Source organism: Ahaetulla prasina, chromosome 5, assembly GCF_028640845.1.
Source record: "Ahaetulla prasina isolate Xishuangbanna chromosome 5, ASM2864084v1, whole genome shotgun sequence".
NCBI lineage: Eukaryota > Metazoa > Chordata > Lepidosauria > Squamata > Colubridae > Ahaetulla > Ahaetulla prasina.
The window spans coordinates 2,436,399-2,461,431 of NC_080543.1; the positions used below are offsets into that span (position 1 = coordinate 2,436,399).

A 25,033-nucleotide genomic window follows, 5' to 3' on the forward strand; every position below is an offset into this window, starting at 1 on the left:
TCTTCTTCTTCTTCTTCTTCTTCTTCTTCTTCTTCTTCTTCTTCTTCTTCTTCTTCTTCTTCTTCTTCTTCTTCTTCTTCTTCTTCTTCTCCTTCTTCTTCTTCTCCTCCTCCTCCTCCTCCTCCTCCTCCTCCTCACGAACCCCACTCCCTTCTAGCACTGATGATGTTATCTAGCTGAGTCAGGAAACGTCTGCAAGAGAACAACTAAGCTCAAAAGATAACAAGGACCTCACTTCTTCTTCTTCTTCTTCTTCTTCTTCTTCTTCTTCTTCTTCTTCTTCTTCTTCTTCTTCTTCTTCTTCTTCTTCTTCTTCTTCTTCTTCTTCTCCTCCTCCTCCTCCTTCTCCTTCTCCTTCTTCTTCTTCTTCTTCTCTTCCTCCTCCTCCTCTTCTCTGCAAACCTCACTGCCTTTTATTACCCAACCTTTTTCTTACTGATAACATTATCTAGTTGGGTCATCAAACGTCTGCAAGAAAACCACCAAACCCAACAGCACACCAAGGACCCCTGGACCTCCTTCTCCTCCTCTAGCACCGATGACATTCCCTAGTTGGGTCGTGAAATGTCTCCAAGAAAACCACCCAGCTCAGAAGCCACCAAGGACCCCACAGCTAGAGATTCTCTTCTATTGACGTGGTCTCCGTGTAGTTTGCAAATCAGAAGCCACGACGGGATCTGTTGGGGCAAACACAATGAAGGTGGCATGGAACCCTCTCTTGGCAAACGCGCACCTGGCGCTCCCTTGCTGGGTACAAAGGCCGAGGCCACGGACCGAAAGGTGTGCAGAGTTCAGAGTTAGGCAGCTGGGTTACAGGACAGGTAGACTCCCTTCTGGGCGCCCGCGGGCTCAAGGATGCCGGAGCAGGGGGCGCCCAGATTTTCCCCCTCCCCTCTCCCCAAAAATGCCCCCCCCGCTTCGTGGGACGGCTGAGCATCTGGGCTGAGCACGGGGGTGGGGGAAAGAACTACAGCCCCCATTCCACGAACTGCGTGGGGGAGGAAAGAGATGCAGCGGGCGCCAGGTTGGCGAGGCGGCGAGCCCTGGGATTCCCCCTTTCTGGCCCCGCCCCTCCCGATGACGCCACGGGGATTTCTCCTCCTCCTCCTCCTCCTCCTCCTTCCCGGGCCCGCTCGGACCTCCGGGCAGCGCAAAGCCGGCCATGGCCGAGGGAGGCTTGTGCTGCTGCGGCCGCTGGAAGCGCCACATCGTCCGGCAGCTGCAGCAGCGCGACCGGGCGCAGAAAGCGCGCTTCTGGGATCTCGTGCAAGCCTGTGAGTGGCTCCCCGGAGAAAGCGGCGCTCTGCACGCGCCCAGAGGCTGCCTTGCTAGAGGGGGGGGACGGTGGAAAGGGCCGGGAGGGCGCTCTGCACGCGCCCAGAGGTTGCCTTGCTGGAGGGAAAACGGTGAAGGGGGTCCGGAGGCGCTCTGCACGCGCCCAGAGGTTGCATTGCTGGAAGGAAAACGGTAAAGGGGTCGGGAAGCGCTCTGCACGCGCCCAGAGGTTGCCTTGCTGGAGGGAAAACGGTGAAGGGGGTCCGGAGGCGCTTCGCACGCGCCCGGAGGCTGCCTTGCCAAGTGGGGTGGGTGGGGTGGAAGAAGGCCCGCTCTGCTCGCGCTCAGAGGCTGCATTGCTGGAGGGGGGATGGTGGAAAGGGCCGGGAGGGCGCTCTGCAGGCGCCCAGAGGTTGCATTGCTGAAGGGAAAACGGTAAAGGGGTCGGGAAACGCTCTGCACGCGCCCAGAGGTTGCACTGCTGGAAGGAAAACAGTAAAGGGGTCGGGAAGCTCTCTGCAGGCGCCCAGAGGTTGCCTTGCTGGAGGGAAAACGGTGGAGGGGGTCCGGAGGCGCTTTGCACGCGCCCAGAGGCTGCCTTGCCAAGTGGGGTGGGTGTTGCGGGTGGGGTGGAAGAAGGCCCGCTCTGCGCTCTGCACGCGCCCAGAGGAGACGGTGAAGGGGCCGGGGGTGGGGCGCTTTGCACGCGCCCAGAGGCTGTCCTGCCGGGGAGACAGGGAGTAAAAGGGGCCCCGGAGCGCTCTGCGTCGGCCCATTGCTGGAGGGGAGGCGATGAAGGGGCCGCGAAGCACTCTGTACGCGCCCAGAGTCTGTCCTGCAAGGGGGAGAGGAAAAAGGGAAAGCCCGGGGGCGCTTTGCACCCGCCCAGAGGATGCATTGCCGGGGCGGGAGGGGCAGAGACGACGAAGGAGCCCTGGGACGCTCTGCACTAGCCCAGAGGCTGCCTGTCACTGTGAGGAGGAGGCGAAGAAGGGCTGCCTCCCCTCGTGAGAGAGAGCATGTGCAGAGGGCTCAGCCAGCAGCGACCCCAAAGCAGCACCGACAGGCGCAACTCTGTGTGTGTGTGTGTGCCAGGGCTCCCCACTCCCATGCCCACCGGTCCGTGGCTGCCAACTCAACCCAGGCTGCCCTGCCAAGCACAGAGCTGCCCCTTCTACCTCCACCCTTCCTTCTGCTTCTCCTCCTCCCCAATTCTGGGGGGGGGCAGCTTTGGGGCATCTAGCACCCCCCTCCCATCCCTCTGGACATCCTTTCCAGTTTTGCCTTTCCGGAGGGTGGGAGCTGCTTGCCCTGGCATTGATCTGCATCAGGGGTCCCCAACCTTGGCAACTTTAAGCCTGGTGGACTTCAACTCCCAGAATTCCCCAACCAGCCACTTGAAGATGGGTGGACTTCAACTCCCAGAATTCCCTAGTCAGCCACTTGAAGATGGGTGGACTTCAACTCCCAGAATTCCGCAGCCGGCCACTTGAAGATGGGTGGACTTCAACTCCCAGAATTCCCCAGCCGGCCACTTGAAGATGGGTGGACTTCAACTCCCAGAATTCCCCAGCCGGCTACTTGAAGATGGGTGGACTTCAACTCCCAGAATTCCCCAGCCGGCCACTTGAAGATGGGTGGACTTCAACTCTCAGAATTCCCCAGCCGGCCACTTGAAGATGGGTGGACTTCAACTCCCAGAATTCCCTAGTCGGCCACTTGAAGATGGGTGGACTTCAACTCCCAGAATTCCCCAACCAGCCACTTGAAGATGGGCGGACTTCAACTCCCAGAATTCCCTAGTCAGCCACTTGAAGATGGGTGGACTTCAACTCCCAGAATTCCCCAGCCACTTGAAGATGGGTGGACTTCAACTCAGAATTCCCCAGCCGGCCACTTGAAGATGGGTGGACTTCAACTCCCAGAATTCCCCAACCAGCCACTTGAAGATGGGCGGACTTCAACTCCCAGAATTCCCTAGTCAGCCACTTGAAGATGGGTGGACTTCAACTCCCAGAATTCCCCAACCAGCCACTTGAAGATGGGTGGACTTCAACTCCCAGAATTCCGCAGCCGGCCACTTGAAGATGGGTGGACTTCAACTCCCAGAATTCCCCAGCCGGCCACTTGAAGATGGGTGGACTTCAACTCCCAGAATTCCCCAGCCGGCCACTTGAAGATGGGCGGACTTCAACTCCCAGAATTCCCCAACCAGCCACTTGAAGATGGGTGGACTTCAACTCCCAGAATTCCCCAGCCGGCCACTTGAAGATGGGTGGACTTCAACTCCCAGAATTCCCTAGTCGGCCACTTGAAGATGGGTGGACTTCAACTCCCAGAATTCCCCAGCCGGCCACTTGAAGATGGGTGGACTTCAACTCCCAGAATTCCCTAGTCAGCTACTTGAAGATGGGCGGACTTCAACTCCCAGAATTCCCCAGTCAGCCACTTGAAGATGGGTGGACTTCAACTCCCAGAATTCCCCAGCCACTTGAAGATGGGTGGACTTCAACTCCCAGAATTCCCTAGTCGGCCACTTGAAGATGGGTGGACTTCAACTCCCAGAATTCCCCAACCAGCCACTTGAAGATGGGCGGACTTCAACTCCCAGAATTCCCTAGTCAGCCACTTGAAGATGGGTGGACTTCAACTCCCAGAATTCCCCAACCAGCCACTTGAAGATGGGCGGACTTCAACTCCCAGAATTCCGCAGCCGGCCACTTGAAGATGGGTGGACTTCAACTCCCAGAATTCCCCAGCCGGCCACTTGAAGATGGGTGGACTTCAACTCCCAGAATTCCCCAGTCGGCCACTTGAAGATGGGTGGACTTCAACTCCCAGAATTCCCTAGTCAGCCACTTGAAGATGGGTGGACTTCAACTCCCAGAATTCCCTAGTCAGCCACTTGAAGATGGGTGGACTTCAACTCCCAGAATTCCCCAGCCGGCCACTTGAAGATGGGTGGACTTCAACTCCCAGAATTCCCCAGCCGGCTACTTGAAGATGGGTGGACTTCAACTCCCAGAATTCCCTAGTCAGCCACTTGAAGATGGGTGGACTTCAACTCCCAGAATTCCCCAACCAGCCACTTGAAGATGGGCGGACTTCAACTCCCAGAATTCCCCAGCCGGCCACTTGAAGATGGGTGGACTTCAACTCCCAGAATTCCCCAGCCGGCCACTTGAAGATGGGTGGACTTCAACTCCCAGAATTCCCTAGTCGGCCACTTGAAGATGGGTGGACTTCAACTCCCAGAATTCCCTAGTCAGCCACTTGAAGATGGGTGGACTTCAACTCCCAGAATTCCCCAGCCAACCAGGCTGGCTAGGGAATTCTGGGAGTTGAAGTCCGCCCATCTTCAATTGGCCAAGATTGAGAAACTGTTCAAAAATCACTTTTTAAAAGCCAGGAATTAACATTCAAGACACAAACTAAGCCATCTACAGAGGGAGCATGAATCTGGAGGGCTGCGATTATGTTGGTTGCTGTTGGAGACTCTGTCTTTTTTTAGAGCCCCTTGTTCTTTCCAAACTAATTTCCAAGTTTTATTTTTCCCAGTGTGCAGATTTAATAAATGCAATAAAATGTTGAGACTTCATCGCCCATGATTTGCAACCTCTGGCATGCTGGTGGCTCTTTTTTATATTTCCTCAATTATTCACGATTTTATCTTGACAGAAAGTGAGAAAAAGAAGGCGTTTAGCCAAACGAAAAAGGACATTTAACCAGTTACAAAGCCAGCTTTGTATTCTGCGTCCAGTGCGGGGGCCGATCATAATTCAATTTTTTCATTGCCGTTGTAACTTTGAACGGTCGCTAAGCGGACAGTTGTAAGTCGAGGACTCTGTGTACAGGCAGACTTCAACTTACGACCTCCATAGAACCCAAAATTTCCGTTGCTAAGGGAGACATCTGCTGAGTGAGTTTTGCTCTTTTTTATGACCTTCCTTGCCTCAGTCGTTAAGTGAATCACTGTTATTAAATTAGTAACCCGGTTGTTAAGTGAATCTGGCTTCCCCGTTGATTTTGCTGGTCAGAAGATCGCAAAAGGGGATCATGTGACTCTGGAACCGTCATAAATTGGAGCCAGTTGGCAAGCATCCGAATTTGGCTGTAACGGTTGTAAGTGTGAAAAACGGTCATAACTTGCGTCACTTTTCTCAGTGCCATCGTAACTTTGAACGGTCACTAAATGAACGGTTGTAAGTCAAAGACAACCTGTATTCAAATACAATCTAAGAAGCTGCCAGTTTTAGCTGTTATTCCTGGTGCTGTTGAAGAATATAATATACATTCTTTAGAATAGAATAGAATAGAATAGAATAGAATAGAATAGAATAGAATAGAATAGAATTTTTATTGGCCAAGTGTGATTGGACACACAAGGAATTTGTCTTGGTGCATATGCTCTCAGTGCACATAAAAGACAAGATACCTTCATCAAGGTACAACATTTACAACACTTAATGATGGGTACAAATTTAACACTTAATGATACAACACTTAATGATAGTCATAGGCTACAAATAAGCAATCAGGAAACAATTAATATCAATATAAATCATAAGGATTACCAGCAACAAAGTTACAGTCATACAGTTATAAGCGGGTGGAGATAGATACTAGTAAGGAAGAGAAGATTGATAGTAGTGCAGATTTAGTAACTACTTCAACAGTGTTGAGGGAATTATTTGTTTAGCAGAGTGATGGCCTTCGGGGAAAAACTGTTATTGTGCCTAGTTGTTCTGGTGTGCAATGCTCTGTAGTGTCGTTTTGAGGGTAGGAGTTGAAACCGTTTATATCCAGGATGTGAGGGATCTGTAAATATTTAAAAAAAGAGCTAACTGTATTTGCACTATATTGGAAAAATATGCCAAGAGAGAGAAGATGTAATTTTAAAAAATATTCGATTGTGCAGAAATGGATAGATTGACATTAAAGATAAAAGAGAAGGAAGATACAGAATCCTTTCGACTATGGGATTCGTTTTATAAATGGTTGGATATATTTTTTCCCGAAGGCCATCACTCTGCTAAACAATTAATTCCGTCAACACTGTCAAACTATTTACTAAATCTGCACTACTATTAATCTTCTCATCGTTCCCATCACCAATCTCTTTCCACTTATGACTGTATGACTAACTTTGTTGCTGGCAATCCTTATGATTTATATTGATATATTGACCATCAATTGTGTTGTAAATGTTGTACCTTGATGAACGTATCTTTTCTTTTATGTACACTGAGAGCATACGCACCAAAACAAATTCCTTGTGTGTCCAATCACACTTGGCCAATAAAATTCTATTCTATTCTATTTTATTCTATTCTATTCTATTCTATTTGAAGTAGAAATTAGGCAGTGCTGGGATTCAGCCGGTTCGCACCACTTCCGCCGAACCGGTTGTTAAATTGCCGTCTGGCCCCACCCCGTCCCTCACACCTTATCTCGCCCCGCCCACCTTGACCCAGGCGGCCCCCGCAGCCCAGCTGATCTCTGCCTGGTGTGTCTTCCTCCCTTAGCTGCTTCCCACACAAAGGTGGTTCCAGCCGGTTCAGACCTTGTTAACTTTTCGCCTAGTTGCGGCGAACCAATTGTTAACACCGCTGGCTGGCCCCGCCCCCACCCCACCTGGCCCCTCCCAGCCACTCCTTATCTTGCCTTGGCCGCTAGGAGCTGGGAGAGCATTAATATGTAAGCAATTGACCCAGAGGATACACTGTTCACAAAGCCCTTGTGTATGTTAAATGGAAATGATGTGCAAATAAAGGACAAAACCCAGACAAAGAGCTAAAACAAAGAGCCAGTCTTCACTGGAGTGTCTACATTGTCACTCTGCAAGAATAAAAAGGATGTGAGTCTCTTTGTAGGCCTTGGATTTCCCTTTTTGGACAAACTGCACACGCCTTGAAAAGCAGAACAGGAAATGATTCAATTCCCCTTTTTTTTTTCTTTGCTGAATAATGTGTAGTTTAAAAGGTCAGCTTGGAGGACAGGAGCGGGGAAAAAAATGAGATTTATCCCAACGGGTTGTCTGCAAGACAGCCGGCTCTGATTTGCACAAAGGAGAGAGAGGTTTGCCTCCACTTGTTGGTGCATATTGAATACAGGTAGTCCCCGACTCGTTTAGTGACGGTTTGAGGTTGCAGTGACCGGGAAGAGAGTTGTTGAATGACTCATGTGGTCATTAAGCTCATGTGGTCATTAAGATAATGTCAATCACGTGACCCTGCATAGGCTGCAAAAGTCAAAAGTGTGCTAAGTCACTTTTTTTGGTGCCTTCGTTGTAACTTCGAACAGCGAACTGTTGTAAGTCGAGGACTGCTTGTAAAATAAAATAAAATATTGAAAGAAGACATTGCACAGTCAAGTAAAACAAAATATTGAAAAAAGACATCATAAAATAAAATAAAAAAAAATATTTTATAACATTCTCTCTAGATAACATAAAATCTTTCTCAAATTCTCATCTTTCCTACTGATATATTATGATTTATCACTTGTTGTTTGTATTTTATGATTTGTGATTGTATCTTAAGATTCATGATCTATGACTTATCACTTTGTTGTTTGTATGTACACTGAGAGTTTCTGCACCGGAGACAAATTCCTTGTGTGACCGATCACACTTGGCCAATAAAGAATTCTGTTCTGTTCTAATGTTCAATCTACAGGATCTCCGGCTTGAGCAGGGGGTTGGACTAGAAGACCTCCAAGGTCCCTTCCAACTGTAGGGTTCTATTCTATTCTATTCTATTCTATTCTATTCTATTCTATTCTATTCTATTCTATTCTAATTCCATTCTATTCTATTCTATTCTATTCTATTCTATTCTATTCTATTCTTATTCTATTCTTATTCTATTCTATTCTATTCTATTCTTATTCCTTTCTATTAATATTCTATTCTGTTTCTTCAATTCCGTTCCCTTCCATTCTAAAACATAAAAGGCATTATAAGGTAAAGCAAAACACTAAACAAAGAGCATTATTGATCCCGCTCACATAATGATAGGAAGCTGCATGGATGCAAACTCAGATGCAGGAGTGTTGTTTGACTCCAAGATGATCCGAGTTGCAGCATTTGCAAACATGCTGCGGATGTTTGCTGACAATAGTCTGATTCCCCTTGAGTGTAATGGCTTAACAGGTGTAATCCGGTAGTAATTATATTTGGCCCATTAGGCAGCTGAACTCTTACCATGTTCTTGAATGTTGTTAATTAACTTAGACTTACCTTTGATTGCTTAATGGCTGGCAGGTTTTCTTCCTGGAAATGTCAACGTGACTTGAGTGGCTTTCCAGAATTCATTGATGGCAGCTAAAGTAATTTTTGTGTAAGCTTTCAAGTCATTGTTGACACCTGGTTAATGGCAAGGTTTCCGCTGTGGTTTGCCGTTGCTCGCTTCCTAGGGCTGAGAGAAGATGGCTGGTCCAGCCAGCTTTTGTGCCAATGGTATGGAACTAGAACTCACTGTCTCTTGGTGATTGGCCCAAAGTCAGTCAGCCAGCTTTCAAATCTAAGGCAGAACTAGAACTTACCATCTCCTAGTGATTGGCCCAAAGTCACCCAGTTGGCATTCATGCTTAAGTGGAACTAGAACTCACCATCTCCTGGTGATTGGCCCAAGGTCACCCAGTTGGCATTCATGCTTAAGTGGAACTAGAACTCACCATCTCCTAGTGATTGGTCCAAAATCATCCAGCTGCTATTCATGATTAAGGTGGAACTAGAACTCACCATCTCCTGGTGATTAGGCCAAAGTCACCCAGTTGGCATTCATGCTTAAGTGGAACTAGAACTCACCATCTCCTGGTGATTAGGCCAAAGTCACCCAGTTGGCATTCATGCTTAAGGTGGAACTAGAACTCACCATCTCCCAACTTCTAACCGGATGTAACAGAAATGATTACAAAACAGGAAAAAGGTGAATTTGCTGCTGGAAAATGAGATATAGCTCACCTCTGTATCATACAAACACAATTAACCTGGTTACTGAAAGAAACCAGCTGAAAAGGCCAGAAATTGACCAAAAAATGATAAACCGTAGTCACATCGCTCATCCCAAAGGTGAGCTGGTTGCCAAGCGCTGAAAATTGTGGTCATGTGACTAAAAGTGTGTGTTTATATCAGGGGTCTCCAACCGTGGTCCCTTTAAGACTTGTGGACTTCAACTCCCAGAGTCCCTCAGCCAGCAAAGCTGGCTGAGGAACTCTGGGAGTTGAAGTCCACAAGTCTTAAAGGGACCAAGGTTGGAGACCCCTGGTCTATATCTCTCTGGGTGGTTTGTGCATAGATTTTGGAAGTCCAGAGCCAGGTCGTAAGTGGCTTTTCGGGAGTCCATCGTAAGTACATGTAATTTATGATCACTCGTAAATTAAGGAATATTTGAAAGTATGAGATGCCCAACTCAGCGCCCCAATTCCAGTTCTACAGTTTGAGTTGATCTCTGTTCACTCCCAGAGCTGACTTCCGGAAAAAGACATAGATTAAAACAGACCATATTTGATGAAAAATATAATACTGCAAACATCCGGTACAGGATTGCAAGGGACCTTGGAGGCCTTCTAGTCTGACCCTCTGCTTAAGCAGGAGATCCTATACCATTTCAGAGAAATAGTTGTCCAATTTCTTCTTAAAAGCCTCCAATGATGGAGCACCCACGATTTCTGGTGGCAAGCTGTTCCACTGATTAATTGTTCTCACTGTCAGGAAATTCCTCCTTAGTTCCAGGTTGCTTCTCTCCTTGATGAGTTTCCATCCATTGCTTCTTCTCCTGCCTTCAGGTGCTTTGGAGAATGGCTTGACTCCCTCTTCTTTGGGGCAGCCCCTGAAATATTGGAACACTGCTATCATGTCTCCCCTAGTCCTTCTTTTCATTAAACTAGACATACCCAGTTCCTGCAACCCTTCTTCATATGTTTTAGCCTCCAGTCCCATAATCATCTTTGTTGCTCTTCTCTGCACTCTTTCTAGAGTCTCAACATCTTTTTTATATCATGGTGACCAAAACTGGATGCTGTATTCTAGGTGTGGCCTTACCAAGGCATTATAAAGTGGTCCCCTGGAATAATATGAATATTAATCGTTACTTTTCTCTTTGTTCTCGTCGCTGATGTTCTCTTTCCTGTCTTACAGATAACAAGCTGCTAGAAAAATCCAACTTGGTTGATCTTTCCGTGCCATTCCAAATCCCCTCTGTGGATCAGATGAGGGATCCCTCTGCTCGCAGGTAACCAAAAATCTAGGTTGTCTTTGTTGGCCTTTTATTTTTATTTATTAAATTTGTTTTTGTCGCCCATCTCGCCACAGGACGATTCTTCTGCCGCTTCAGAGAACCGTAGACTGAGTTCTCTGTAGGAGAAGAGGCGGAGACCAAATAAATAAATCATGAGGACTAGTAACTCCATTTCAGATGAAGCCATTTGAATAGTGGGCGGCGGATGTAATTTTTTGCAGACTACAGCAGTTCAATTGTGGAGCTAGAAGGGAAGACAGGGTAGCTAAGCAGATGTAAATTCCTTGCGAGAAATATTGCAAGCGTCGTATCAATTATAACCATTCTAATTTAATTCAGGCAGGAGATCCTATACTATTCTGGACAAATAGCTATCCAATCTCTTATTGGAAACCTCCAATGATGGAGCACCCACAATTTCTGGTGGCAAGTTGTTCCACTGATTAATTGTTCTCACTGTCAGGAAATTCCTCCTTAGTTCCAGGTTGCTTCTCTCCTTGATGAGTTTCCATCCATTGCTTCTTCTCCTGCCTTCAGGTGTTTTGGAGAATGGCTCTTCTTTGGGGCAGCCCCTGAGATATTGGAACACTGCTATCATGTCTCCCCTAGTCCTTCTTTTCATTAAACTAGACATACCCAGTTTCTGCAACCCTTCTTCATATGTTTTAGCCTCCAGTCCCCTCATCGTCTTTGTTGCTCTTCTCTGCACTCTTTCTAGAGTCTCAACATCTTTTTTATATCATGGTGACCAAAACTGGATGCTGTATTCTAGGTGTGGCCTTACCAAGGCATTATAAAGTGGTCCCCTGGAATAATATGAATATTAATCGTTACTTTTCTCTTTGTTCTCGTCGCTGATGTTCTCTTTCCTGTCTTACAGATAACAAGCTGCTAGAAAAATCCAACTTGGTTGATCTTTCCGTGCCATTCCAAATCCCCTCTGTGGATCAGATGAGGGATCCCTCTGCTCGCAGGTAACCAAAAATCTAGGTTGTCTTTGTTGGCCTTTTATTTTTATTTATTAAATTTGTTTTTGTCGCCCATCTCGCCACAGGACGATTCTTCTGCCGCTTCAGAGAACCGTAGACTGAGTTCTCTGTAGGAGAAGAGGCGGAGACCAAATAAATAAATCATGAGGACTAGTAACTCCATTTCAGATGAAGCCGTTTGAATAGTGGGCGGCGGATGTAAATTTTTGCAGACTACAGCAGTTCAATTATGGAGCTAGAAGGGAAGACAGGGTAGCTAAGCAGATGTTAAATTCCTTGCGAGAAATATTGCAAGCGTCGTATCAATTATAACCATTCTAATTTAATTCAGGCAGGAGATCCTATACTATTCTGGACAAATAGCTATCCAATCTCTTATTGGAAACCTCCAATGATGGAGCACCCACAATTTCTGGTGGCAAGCTGTTCCACTGATTAATTGTTCTCACTGTCAGGAAATTCCTCCTTAATTCCAGGTTGCTTCTCTCCTTGATGAGTTTCCATCCATTGCTTCTTCTCCTGCCTTCAGGAGCTTTGGAGAATAGGTTGACCCCTCTCTTCTTTGGGGCAGCCCCTCAAATACTGGAATACTGCTATCGCGTCAACCCTAGTCCTTGTTTTCCTTAAACTAAACACACACAAATTCTGCAACTGTTCTTCATATGTTTTAGCCTCCAGTCCCCTAATCATCTTTGTTGCTCTTCTCTGCACTCTTTCTAGAGTCTCAACATCTTTTTTACATCGTGGCGACCAAAACTGGATGCTGTATTCTAGGTGTGGCCTTACCAAGGCATTATACAGTGGTCCCCTGGAATAATATGAATATAGGTGCTTTGGAGAATAGCTTGACCCCCAAATCTTCTTCGTGGCAGTCCCTCGAATATTGGAAGACAGCTATCATGTCTCCCCAATCCTAGAATAGAATAGAATAGAATAGAATAGAATAGAATAGAATAGAATAGAATAGAATAGAATAGAATAGAATAGAATAGAATAGAATAGAATAAACAGAGTTGGAAGGGACCTTGGAGGTCTTCTAGTCTAACCCCCTGCTCAGGCAGGAAACCCTACATCGTTTTAGACAAATGGCTGTCTTGAATCTCGTCTTGAAAACTTCACGACTTCTTGTGGCAAGCGGTTCCACTGGTTAATTGTCCTCGCTGTCAGGAGATTCCTCTTTATTTATTTATTTATTTATTTATTTATTTATTTTTCATATTTATATACTGCCCTATCTCCCCAGGGACTCAGGGCGGTTCACAGGCAATTAAAAATACATATAAATATAAACTAAAATGACAATTAAAAAACTTATTCTATAGCCGAATTATTAAAAAACAGTATAAATAATAAAAAACCCATTTAAAACCAGTAAAATTAAAATCTAATCCAGTCCCGCGCAGATGAATAAGTGTGTTTTAAGCTCGCGACGAAAGGTTCGGAGGTCCGGAAGTTGACGAAGTCCTGGAGGGAGTTCGTTCCAGAGGGTGGGAGCCCCCACAGAGAAGGCCCTTCCCCTGGGTGTCGCCAGACGACACTGCCTAGCTGATGGCACCCTGAGGAGTCCCTCTCTGTGAGAGCGCACGGGTCGGTGAGAGGTATTCGGTAGCAGTAGGCGGTCCCGTAAATAGTTCCAGGTTGCTTCTCTCCTGGATGAGTCTCCATCCGTTGCTTCTTCTCCTGCCTTCATTCAGTGCTTTGGAGAACCTCATAAGCAGTTTTTGTTTCATCGATGGGTCTGCATGAGAAAGAGTTGGAAAAAACGGTCTCTCCCAATCTCCTGATATTCTAAGCATCTTTCCAGAGGGAACGATTCGGTGCTGCCACCCCCAACTCACTCCTCCACTTCCAGCGAGTCCTGGGTTTACAACCATTTAGTGACCGTTCCACGTTATAACAGCACTGGAAAAAGTGGCTAGGCGTGTCCGTTTTTCACCCTTACGACCCGTTGCAGCATTCCTTTGGTCAAGGGATCAAAATCCAGACTCTTGGCATAATTGACTCATATTTATGACAGTTGAACTGTCCCGGGGGTAGGGGTCACAGCAGGGGTAAAATGCTCCCGGTTCGGACCGGATTGCCTGATCTGGTAGCAATGGCGGCAGGTGGTTCACAGAACCGGTAGCAAAAATCCCTGCCCCCCCACCTTCCCGCCACATGCCCAGCTGAGCCGCGCGATCATCAGAGGTTTTTTTTACTTTTAAAAGCATTTTTTTCTGCGGCCAAAAAAATGCTTTTAAAAGTAAAAAAAAGGCTCTGATGATCGCACGGCTCAGCTGGGATCGTCAGAACCCTTTAAAAGCATTTTTTCTACAACCTCTTTGGCCGAAGAGGCTGTAAAAAAAGTGCTTTTAAAAGGTTCTGGCGATCCCAGCTGAGTTGCCTGATCATCAGAGGTTTTTTATTTTTAAAGCATTTTTTCTGCGGCCAAAAATGCTTTTAAAAGTAAAGGCTCTGATGATCGCGCAACTCAACTAAATCAGAACCCTTTAAAAGCATTTTTTCTACAACCTCTTTGGCCGAAGAGGCTGTAAAAAAAGTGCTTTTAAAAGGTTCTGGCGATCCCAGCTGAGTTGCCTGATCATCAGAGGCTTTTAAAAGCATTTTTTTACAACACCTCTTCGGCCGAAGAAGTTGTAGAAAAAATGCTTTTAAAAGTAAAAAAAAAAACAGTTGGCCACGCCCACCCAGTCACATTACCCACCCACCCACCAAGCCACGCCCACAGAACCGGTAGTAACAAATTTTACATTTCACGCCTGGGTCACGGGATCCCCTTTTGCGACCGTCGGACAAGTCAAGTCAATGGGGAAAACCAGATTCGCTTAACGACCGTGTTCCTAATTTGAGAAGCAGCGGTGGTCTTCACATTTTGTTACCAACGGTTTGAACCCCGCACGCACACTCACTTCGCATGTGCGCGCATGCACCCGGCCTCAAAAACGTGCCTCAATAGGACAGCATAGAGCCGAGGCGGGCGGACAGTCCCACCCACGATTTTTGCTACCGGTTCTCCCGAACCGGTGCAAGCCGGCTGAATACCGGTTGCTTAACAAACGTGGCAAGAAAAGTTGTCAAATGGCGTGAACTCACTTCACGAATGGCTCACTTAAAAACATCAATTTTGGGCTCCGTTGCGGTCGTAAGGCGAGGACTCCCCGTATTCTGGATCTCTGCTGCCCATTTTCTTTTATCTCTGCTACGGGATTCAAATTCTCAGTTGTGGCTTTCCCGGAAGTATCTGAGAAGGGAAGGGCTGGGGACAGGGCAGAGAAGCTGCCGAATCCGGCATGGTTTCTTGTGGGAATCTGGAATGGAAGGGCAGGGCTGCCTCATGTCAAGAGCCTGACCTGAATGGATTTTACGGCAGGGTCCTGCCCTCCTTGGCTGAATGGGCCGCTCTCTGTTCCAGCAGGAAGAAAGGCTGTTATGGGCCCGGTTATGTGCCGGGCTCTGAATCAGCTGCTCAACATTTGAGCTTCCATGGTCCATTCTGCAATTTCTAGGGTGCAGTTTCTGGGGCTGCCAAGCCAGTAACCAGTGGTGGGTGTTAAGGGTAATCTGGGTTCACAACGAAAATTGTGGACTGTTGAGCGGGGTACTCTATGCATGAAAACGACTGAGACTGGTTGTATACAATAACAGTCACTTGCAGACAAACTGGGGTTTGATATTCCTTCACTTTTAGGGAAAAGGCAAAGTCGTAGTCCAAAAACAATTCCAGGTCATACACATACAAAGTCAGTCAAGGATGTTACAAAGTCTTCTTACCAACGTAGACTTGCACAACAAACAAGGTCTTCTTTCAGTTCGGCCAAACCCAGTTCAATTCACAACAGTTAGTATCTTGAGGAATCAGTAACTAGCCATGATCGAGCAACGATCATAAAGCTCAAATATACAGTTGCAGCATGTCATCAGGTTACAATGCTGTAGCGTCCCTGTAGATTCCCCACAAGCCATCATTTAGGAGTCCTTTTATACATTGGCTACAGAGCTTCTTCAGTTCTGGCTGGGTGGTGAAGGATGGAAGGATTTATTTTCCTTGCAGACAACTGGTCATTTGCATCCTTTTAGAAGGTCATTGAGGCCACCTGGAGGTTTACCTGTGTCCTCAGGCTCTCACCTGAGTGGTGCAAATGGGTGTGGAGCCTTCATTGGAACTGTTGAAAGGACTGTGTTGTAGACTGGAGAAAGACGATGTTGTATCCCTCCCCCTCTGTTGAGGGAGGGCCGTTCAGTTTTGACCTTGATGGCCTCTTTGATCCCTCTTTCAAACCAGCGGCCTTCTCTGTCCGAAATGTAGACTTTGCTGCCTTCAAACGAATAGCCCTTGTCTTTTAAATGCAGATGGACCGTTGAATCTAGTCCTGATGGGTTTGTTCTCCTACGTTGTGCCATGCGTTTGTGAAGTGGCTGTTTTGTTTCCCCAACACGCACATGGCTCACTGCATTGTACTGCATACAACACGTTGGTCATTTGCATCATTTTAGAGAATCGTTGAGGCCACTTGGAGGTTTACCTGCGTCCTCAGGGTCTCACCTGAGTGGTGCAAATGGGTGTGGAGCCTTCTTGGAACTGCTGAAAGGATTGTATGGTAGACTGGAGATAGACGATGTCATATCCCTCCCCCTCTGTTGAGAGAGGGACGTACAATTTGGACATAGATGGCCTTTTTGAGCCCTCTTTCAAACCAGTGGTCTTCTCTGTCCAAAATGTGGATTTTGCTGTCTTCAAACGAATGGCCCTTGTCTTTTAAATGCAGGTGGACCGCTGAATCTAGTCCTGATGGGTTTGTTCTCCTACGTTGTGCCATGCGTTTGTGAAGTGGCTGTTTTGTTTCCTCAATGCACAGATCTCTACATGGCTCACCGCATTGTGTCGCATTGTGTCGCATTGTGTTGCTCAGTTAGGGCCTGGGTGTTTTGCCCTTGGGGTGGACAAACTTCTGCCTTAGTGTGTATTCTTGGGTTTTGAAGTGTGCACGGATGTTGGGTTGGCTAAAGAGCCTCCTGAGCTTTTCTGATATTCTTGCAACGTCTGGAATATTATGTTCTCTTCGTTGTCTGTCTATGGAGATTCTCGGTCACCCAGGTCATGGTTGTCCCAAAGGTGTTTTTCTCTTCTTTTAAGAGGCAGCTAGACTTTCTGGTTTTTCAAATTTTTCAAACCAGAAAGTCCAGATGCCTCTTGCGCCTTTGGAACTCTCTGTTGTCTGTTACGGAGGAGCTCCTATAGCAGATGTCTTCAAACATGGCAGCTTTAAGACTTGCGGACTTCAACTCCCAGAATTCTCCAGCCAGCTATGCTGGCTGGAGAATTCTGGGAGTTGAAGTCCGCAAGTCTTAAAGCTGCCATGTTTGAAGACCTTTTGTCCTATAGGGTCTTTTTTGAGATTTGATGAAGACCCACCTGGGATAGCCACACGTTCTTCCTTGATAATGTTTTCGTTCTTTCTTCTTTCCCATCTTTGCTGGTAGGCAAATTGTGGTCCTAAGTCGAGGACTCCAGATCTGGTTCAAACAACCTCCGTGTTATTCTGTTAATTAAGCAGTGGAACTACTTGTCACCAGAAGTTGTGGATGCTCCATCCCTCCAGGCGTTTAAGAGAAGACCGGACAGTCCTTTGTCTGAACTCTTATAGGGCTTCCTGCCTGAGCAGGGGTAGGACTAGAAGACCTCCAAGGCCCCCTCCCACATTGTTCTTCCGTTATCCAACCACAGATCTGGTTGGGTTAGATGCATTTGGGACAGGATGTCCTGGGCAATGGCAGACTGCCTTCCAGTCAGTTTTTGTTGTTGTTAGTTGCAAAGTCGTGTCCGACCCATCGCGAACCCATGGACAACATTCCTCCAGGCCTTCCTGTCCTCTGCCATCCTCTGGAGTCCATTTAAGCTCACGCCGACTGCTTCAGTGACTCCATCCAGCCACCTCGTTCTCTGTCGTCCCCTTCTTCTTTTGCCCTCAATCTTTCCCAGCATGAGGTTCTTCTCCAGTGAGTCCTTCCTTCTCATTAGGTGGCCAAAGGATTTGAGTTTCCTCTTCAGGATCTGGCCTTCTAAAGAGCAGTCAGGGTTGATCTCCTCTAGGACTGACCGGTTGGATCGCAGTCCAAGAGACTTTTTTTAAATTTCTTTTTGTCACAACAGTATACACAAACAATTGTCATAGATAAAACAACATATCTTGAAGAAATATATATATATATATATATATATATAAATAAAAAAAATTATTTATTTATTTATTTATTTATTTGATTTTTATACCGCCCTTCTCCCGAAGGACTCAGGGCGGTGTACAGACAAAAATAAAACAGATAATACAATGTACAAATTTAAAATGCAATTAAAAAACTTATTTTAAAATTAGCCTGAGAAATAAAAATATACAATAAACTAAAAACCCCATTTAAAATTAATTAATAAGAATTTAAAATTAATAAAATTCAATTTAAGCCAGCCCCGCGCGAATAAAAAGATGTGTCTTCAGTTCGCGACGGAATGTCCGAAGGTCAGGTATTTGGCGTAAAAATATGCATCAACTATATTAATTTGATATAATGAAGGGAACAATAGGACAGGAACGGTAGGTACTATTGTGCTCTTATGCACACCCCTTATAGTCCTCTTAGGAATGGGGTGAGGTCAATGGTAGACAGTTTTTGGTTGAAGATTTTGAGATTTTGAGTAGAGACTATGGAGTCAGGTAATGAGTTCCAAGCATTAACAACTCTGTTGCAGAAGTCATATTTTCTACAATCAAGTTTGAAGCGGTTGACGTTTAGCTATTTTTTGCTCTTGTAATATTGCGATTGAAGCTGAAGTAGTCTTTTATAGGAAGGATATTGCAATAGATGATTCTGTGTGTTAAACACAGGTCATGTCGAAGTCGACCGAGTTGTAAATTTTCTAATCCCAGGATTTCAAGCCTGGTGGCATAAGGTATTTTGTTGTTTTCGGAGGAGTGAAGAACTCTTCTAGTAAAATATTTCTGGACTCGTTCTATTGTATTTATGTCAGAGATGTGTTCAAAGGCCTCAATTCTTTGGCGCTCGGCCTTCCTTATGGTCCAACTTTCACAGCCGTACATTGCAACTGGGAAAACCATCGCCTTGACTAAACACACTTTTGTTGGCAGGGTGATGTCTCTGCTTTTTAGTACACTATCTAGGTTTGCCATAGCTTTCCTCGCCAGGAGCAACCGTCTTTTAATTTCTTGGCTGCTGTGCGTTTCAGTTTCACTATCTCTCAAACCCTCTTTCTAGAAAGTTCTGGTTTCTAACCAAGAATGCCGTTTGCTTGCAGCCCCAACCATCCGTCTTCCACTTGCGTTCCTCACACGGTTTGGGATTCTTCGACGCTGTTGGTGTGTCTTCAGAACCGTCACGAAACCAGCCTCTTGCAGTTGGAGACTGCCAACGGGGAGGTAAGCTTTGAACCTGGGCCTCTGGGCAGGAGAACTTGGCAGGAGCAATGATAGGGCTGGTGGAAGGTCCAGGAGAAGATCTGGAGAAGATTGGGACATCTGGAGAACTTCTTGTAAAAGCAGAAGCAGTCCAGATTTTCTGCCTGACATAATGTACAGGTAAGTCTTGGACCGACGACCACAATTGAGCCCCAAACTTCTCCTGCTAAGTGAGACAGTTGCTAAGTGAGTTATGCCCCATTTTACGACCTTTCTGGCCTCAGTCGTTAAATTTCTTGCTGCGGTTGTTAAATTAGTCACGCAGTTTATTTATTTATTTATTTATTTATTTTTTTTATTCAAAAAGTTTTACAAAAATTTTTTTTCCCCCTTTCCCCCCCTCCTCCCCCCTCCCTTCGCAACCCCCCTCCCCCCCCCCGACTTCCCAGAACGAGCACAAGGTATAGTTAAAAATAAAACAAACATATGCTAAAAAATTTTCGTCCCAACTTGATTATACCCCTACAATCATCAATTCCTAACTTCCCCAAAAGCAATCAAAATAATACATCATAATCATTCAAAACAGTCTGATAACTCTTAGTCTGATATCTCGTTGAATATAGTCAATCCATTTTTTCCATTCCTTTAAGTATCTTTCTTGCGTATTGTCTTTCAAAAAGGCTGATATCTTCGCCATCTCAGCCAAATTGGCAACTTTCAATATCCATTCTTCTATTGTTGGTACTTCTTTTTTCTTCCAATATTGTCCTATTAGTAATCTTGCTGCAGTTATTAGATTTAAAATCAATTTAGTCTCAATTACTGTACAATCCGTAATAATTCCCAACAAGAAAAATTGCGGCAGGAACTTTATCTTCTTTTTCAGAACATTTTGTAAAATCCACCAAATTTTTATCCAAAAGGCCTTTATGTCCTTACAAGTCCACCAAATGTGAAAATATGTAGCGTCATCACAATTACATCTCCAACATTTTGCTTGCATTTCTGGATACATACACGATAATTTTTTAGGATCTAGATGCCATCTATAAAACATTTTATAAAAATTTTCCCTCAGATTCTGTGCCTGCGTGAATTTAACATTTCTAACCCAAATTTTTTCCCCAAGTTTCCAATAATATTGGCTCCTGAAAATTTTGTGCCCACTTTAGGGTTTATTTATTTATTTATTATTTAGATTTTTATACCGCCCTTCTCCCAAAGGACTCAGGGCGGTGTACAGCCAGATTTAAAACAATACAATATACAAATTAAAACAACAGTTAAAATAACATATTATATAAGTGGCCGAAAATTTAAAAACATCAAATTTGACCCATAAATAAAATACCCCAATTAAAATTATTAAAATTCAGAAAATTTAAAAAATTAAACCAGTCCCGCTTGGATAAACTTGGCAGTTGTTAAGTTGTTAAGTGAATTTGGCTTCCCCATTGACTTTGCTCGTCAGAAGGTCGCAAAAGGGGGATCACGTGACCCCAGGAGGCTGCGTCCGTCATAAATACGAGCCAGTTGGCAAGCGTCCGAGTTTTAATCACATGACCAGGGAGAGGCTGCAGCGGTCGTAAGGGTGAAAAATGGTTGTAAGTCCCTTTTTTTCAGTCTGTTGCAACTTCGAATGGTCACTAAACAAAACGGTTGTAAGTCGAGGACTATTTGCAACCATGTTTGTTGCAGAAGAAGAGAGTTTTCCACTCCTACAAGCCTAGATTCGTGGCTTAGCCAGGGAAATGGATCAACTCTAGAATCAGGAGCAATAGGAGTTATTTTGAATTCTGCGGGAATTTATCGTTGCCACCAAATGTGATGCCACAGACTTCATTTTTTAAAAAATGAAGTTTTTTATTAGTTTATATAATGTAGCATACGAAGAAAATACAAAAATAGTAGGGAAAATAGGGAAGGGAAAAGGGAGGGAAAGAAAAAGGGAAAAAAGGGAAAAAAAAGGCATTGATTTCCAACTTGTTTTGGTGCAGTAAAATAAGGTAATAGAATTAAACCTCAACTTTTTACTTTTACAAGATAGTATAAACTGGCCATTTTCATAACAACAAATCGATCTAATCAGCAAAACCCAAAATCAAAGTTAATTTTTGCATCCATCTATTGTGGGGATCAAAATGTCCTTCCGTTATTGTCCATAAAGTAATTTTGCTGCCGTCAATATATATATATATTATCAAAGTTCTAGATTTTTTTTACAGGTCTTTTTCCATTAAACCCAAAAGGAAAATCGCTGCGGTGTGGCTCAGGCTGTAAGATAGCCTGTTATTAAACACAGCTGCCTGCAATTACTGCAGGCTCGAGTCCCACCAGGCCCAAGGTTGACTCAGCCTTCCATCCTTTATAAGGTAGGTAAAATGAGGACCCAGATTGTTGGGGGGGCAATAAGTTGACTTTGTATATAAATATACAAATAGAATGAGACTATTGCCTTATACACTGTAAGCCGCCCTGAGTCTTCGGAGAAGGGCGGGATATAAATGTAAATTTAAAAAAAAAAATTCCCTTAAAAAAATTCTGCATTAGGATATGTATCCTACTCCTATATTTCTTTGTTTTCTCACGCGCCCCCCATAAATGATAAAAAGATGCCCTAGACCAGGGGTCTCCAGCCTTGGCCGCTTGAAGACTTGTGGACTTCAACTCCCAGAATTTCCCAGCTGGCTGAGGAATTCTGGGAGTTGAAGTCCATACATCTTCAAGTGGCCAAGGTTGGATACCTCTGCCCTAGACCTTCTAAAGCAGAGAAGACAAATCAAGCGAGGAAATCTTGACTTCCCATGATGCTCTCAAGTTCTTGAGATCTTCCTTGTTTTTGTAACCTGAGGACTTGCTTACCTGGGGGCAGAACATGACCTGATGGCACCTCTCTCTGGCTTGCAGATGGCATACAAGGTGTATGAATTGAACCAGTTGCTCCAAGCTAAGGATGCGTCACTGGGGGACCAGAAGGCCAGGTAAGGGATCTCCGTGGGCAGCCTGGGCCTCTTGCCCCAGATGGAAGGAGCACAGGGGTATTTGAGAGCTGGGCTCTTGGGGTCTTACAGTGCCCTGATCCTTGGCATGCTTCACCTGTGAGTCACAAGTGTGGCAACTTTAAAGATGTGTGGACTTCAACTCCCAGGATTCCCCAGCTGGCACTAGAACTCTCTGTCTCCTGATGATTGGCTCAGACACCCAATTGGCTTTCCATTGGGTGTAGGGGTTAAAGTGCTGGCCTAGAAAATGGGAGACAGTGAGTTCTAGTCCTGCCGTAGGCATGAAAGCCAGTTGGGTGATTTTGGGCCAGTCACCAGGAGACGGTGAGTTCTAGTCTCCTTAGACATGAAAGTCAACTGGGTTACTTTGGACCAGTCACCAGGAGACAATGAGTTCTAGTCCTGCCGTAGGCATGAAAGCCAGTTGGGTGACTTGGGGCCAGTCACCAGGAGACGGTGAGTTCTAGTCTCTCCTTAGAGATTAAATTCAACTGGGTGACTTTGAGCCAATCACCAGGAGATGGTGGGTTCTAGTCTCACCTTAGGCATGAAAGGCAGTTGGGTGACTTTGGGCTAATCTCTAGGAGGTGGTGAGTTCTAGTCCTGCCTTAGGCAAGAAAGCAAGCAGGGTGATTTTGGACCCATCCATCTCTCTCTTTCTCTCAGCCCAACCTTCCTCACAGGGTTGTTGTTGGGAAAACAGGAGGAAGGAGAATTAGGTACATTCACCACCTCGAGTGATTTATATAAAGTAATAAAGTCAGGCTCAAAAAAAAAAATCAAATAAATAGAAGCAATTCGAACATACATCTGATTTATTTCCCCAAAGGAGAGATTAGGAGGAAGCAAACATGTCTGCCTTTCGCTATTTCAGGCTGGAAGTTCTGAGCGGCCAACTGTCGGGCCTGCAGGGCTGGCGTTGCCAACTGCAAAGCCAGGCGGAGGAGCTCGGGGGCAGGAACAGCGCCCGGAAAGCCGAGTACGATTCTCTGCAGAGGCGTTTCCAGCAGCAGGACGGGGAGTTCCGCCGGGCCCAGGAAAAAGGGGAGCGGCTCCTCCAGCAAGTCCTGCGGAGGAAGGCGGACTGGGCCCAGCATGAGAACCAGAGGATTGAAAGGTGAGGACAGGGGAGGGAGCTGAGTCAGATGAGGGGTGGGCCTTTGGAGACCTGGAGGGGTCCTCGGTGCCCTCCGAACTGGGTTGTTTTTCTGTAGACGTTTCATCACCCAACTAGGGAACATCATCAGTGCAAAGAAGAATTGAACACTTGCGCTGACGAGGTCCCCTATTTGGATCATGAAACGTCTGCAAGAAAACAACCCAGCTCAGAGAGCATCAAGGACCCTACAGTTGTCTTCCTCCTCCTCCTCCTCCTCTTCCCCTCCACTATGTTGAACTCTACTCCCTACTAGCGCTGATGATGTTACCTAGTTGGGTCATGAAACATCTGCAAGAAAACAACCAAGTTCAGAGAACACCAAGGACCCCATAGTCGTTATCCTCCTCCTCCTCCTCCTCCTCCTCCTCTTCTCCACAAGCCCACTCTTTTCTAGCACTGATGCTATTACCTAGTTGGGTCATGAAACATCTGCAAGAAAACAACCAAGTTCAGAGAAACACCAAGGACCCCGTAGTCCTCCACCTCCTTCTCCTGTTCTTCTCCTATCCTTCCTCCTCCTCTCTCCAAACCCCGCTCCCTTCTAGCACTGATGATATTACCTAGCTGGGTCATGAAACACCTGCAAAAAACCAACCAAGCTCAGAGAGCACCAAATAACCAGACATTCCTCTTCCTCCTCCTCCTCCTCCTTCTCCTCTACTCTGCAAACTCCATTCCCTTCTAGCACTGATGACACTCCCTAGTTAGGTCTTGAAACGTTTGCAAGCAAAAAAAACCAAGTTTAGGGAGCACCACGGAGCCCAAAGAAAGATGGAAAGAGAAAAGACCTGATGGTCCATCCAGTTTGCCTTTTTGAGTTTGTATTTTTTTGGTTCTCTTTTTCATTTGTTTTGTTAAGAGTTTTTAATTATTATTATTTTAATATTCTCTTTTTTACTTTATTCTTCACTTTTAATTTTCGTCGCTGATGGACTGGGAGTTTATCCCAAGCATGCTTAAAACGAGAACTGATGCCTCACCTATTAAACCTCCCCTGGAAATTGTTTCTAAAACTTTCCAAAAGAAAATAAAATAGGTGAAACTCTTCCTTTTCCTCGCAGGGAGAAGCAAAGGCAACTGAACAGGGATCTTCAGGCAGCTACCAGGTCGATCCTCAGTGTAAAGCTGTGAGTTTGGCAATTTTTTTGGCCTGTGCAAACCTCCCCCTCAGGTATCACCAGGGGTGAAATGCTCTCAGTTCGGACCGGATTGCCCGATCCGGTAGCGATGGCGGCGGGTGGTTCGGAGAACCGGTAGCAAAAATCCCTGCCCCCACCCCCCCACCCCAGCTGAGCCGCACGATCATCAGAGGTTGTTGTTTTTTTTATTTTTAAAAGTATTTTTTCTTTGGCCGAAAAAATGCTTTTAAAAGTAAAAAAAAAAAGGCTCGGACGATCATGCGGCTCAGCTGGGATGGTCAAAGCTTTTTAGAAGCATTTTTTCTACAGCCTCTTTGGCCGAAGAGGTTGTTAAAAAATGCTTTTAAAAGGCTTTGATCATCCCAGCTGAGTTGCCTGATCGTCAGAGGCCTTTTTTTTTTCTTTTAAAGGCAAAAAAATGCTTTTAAAAGAAAACAAAAGCCTATAACGATCATACAACTCAGCTGGGATCGCCAGAGCCTTTTAAAAGCATTTTTTCTACAACCTCTTCGGTCAAAGAGGTTGTAGAAAAAATGCTTTTAAAAGAAAAAAAAAGGCTCGGACGATCGCGCGGCTCAGCTGGAATCGTCAGAACCCTTTAAAAGCATTTTTTCTACAACCTCTTTGGCCGAAGTGGTTGTAAAAAATGCTTTTAAAAGGCTCTGACCATCCCAGCTGAGTTGCCTGATCGTCAGAGGCTTTTTTTTTTTACTTTTAAAGGCAAAAAAAAATGCTTTTAAAAGAAAACAAAAGCCTATAACCATCAGACAACTCAGCTGGGATGGTCAGAGCCTTTTAAAAGCATTTTTTCTACA

The 25,033-nt window shown here is 45.5% G+C and overlaps 1 protein-coding gene across 1 annotated transcript in view; it reads left to right on the top strand.

The window, feature by feature from the left end:
• Positions 1-1,137: 1,137 nt before the first annotated feature.
• ATG16L2 (autophagy related 16 like 2) overlaps positions 1,138-25,033 on the top strand; it is a 52,966-nt gene continuing 29,070 nt past the window's right edge. Inside the window, exons 1-7 of the mRNA XM_058185067.1 lie at positions 1,138-1,274; positions 10,418-10,507; positions 11,398-11,491; positions 18,816-18,936; positions 21,826-21,899; positions 22,795-23,037; positions 24,141-24,206. Of these exons, the coding sequence (XP_058041050.1) occupies positions 1,163-1,274; positions 10,418-10,507; positions 11,398-11,491; positions 18,816-18,936; positions 21,826-21,899; positions 22,795-23,037; positions 24,141-24,206 (800 nt within the window). The 5' untranslated portion in view covers positions 1,138-1,162. The remainder of the gene's footprint in view (positions 1,275-10,417; positions 10,508-11,397; positions 11,492-18,815; positions 18,937-21,825; positions 21,900-22,794; positions 23,038-24,140; positions 24,207-25,033) is intronic.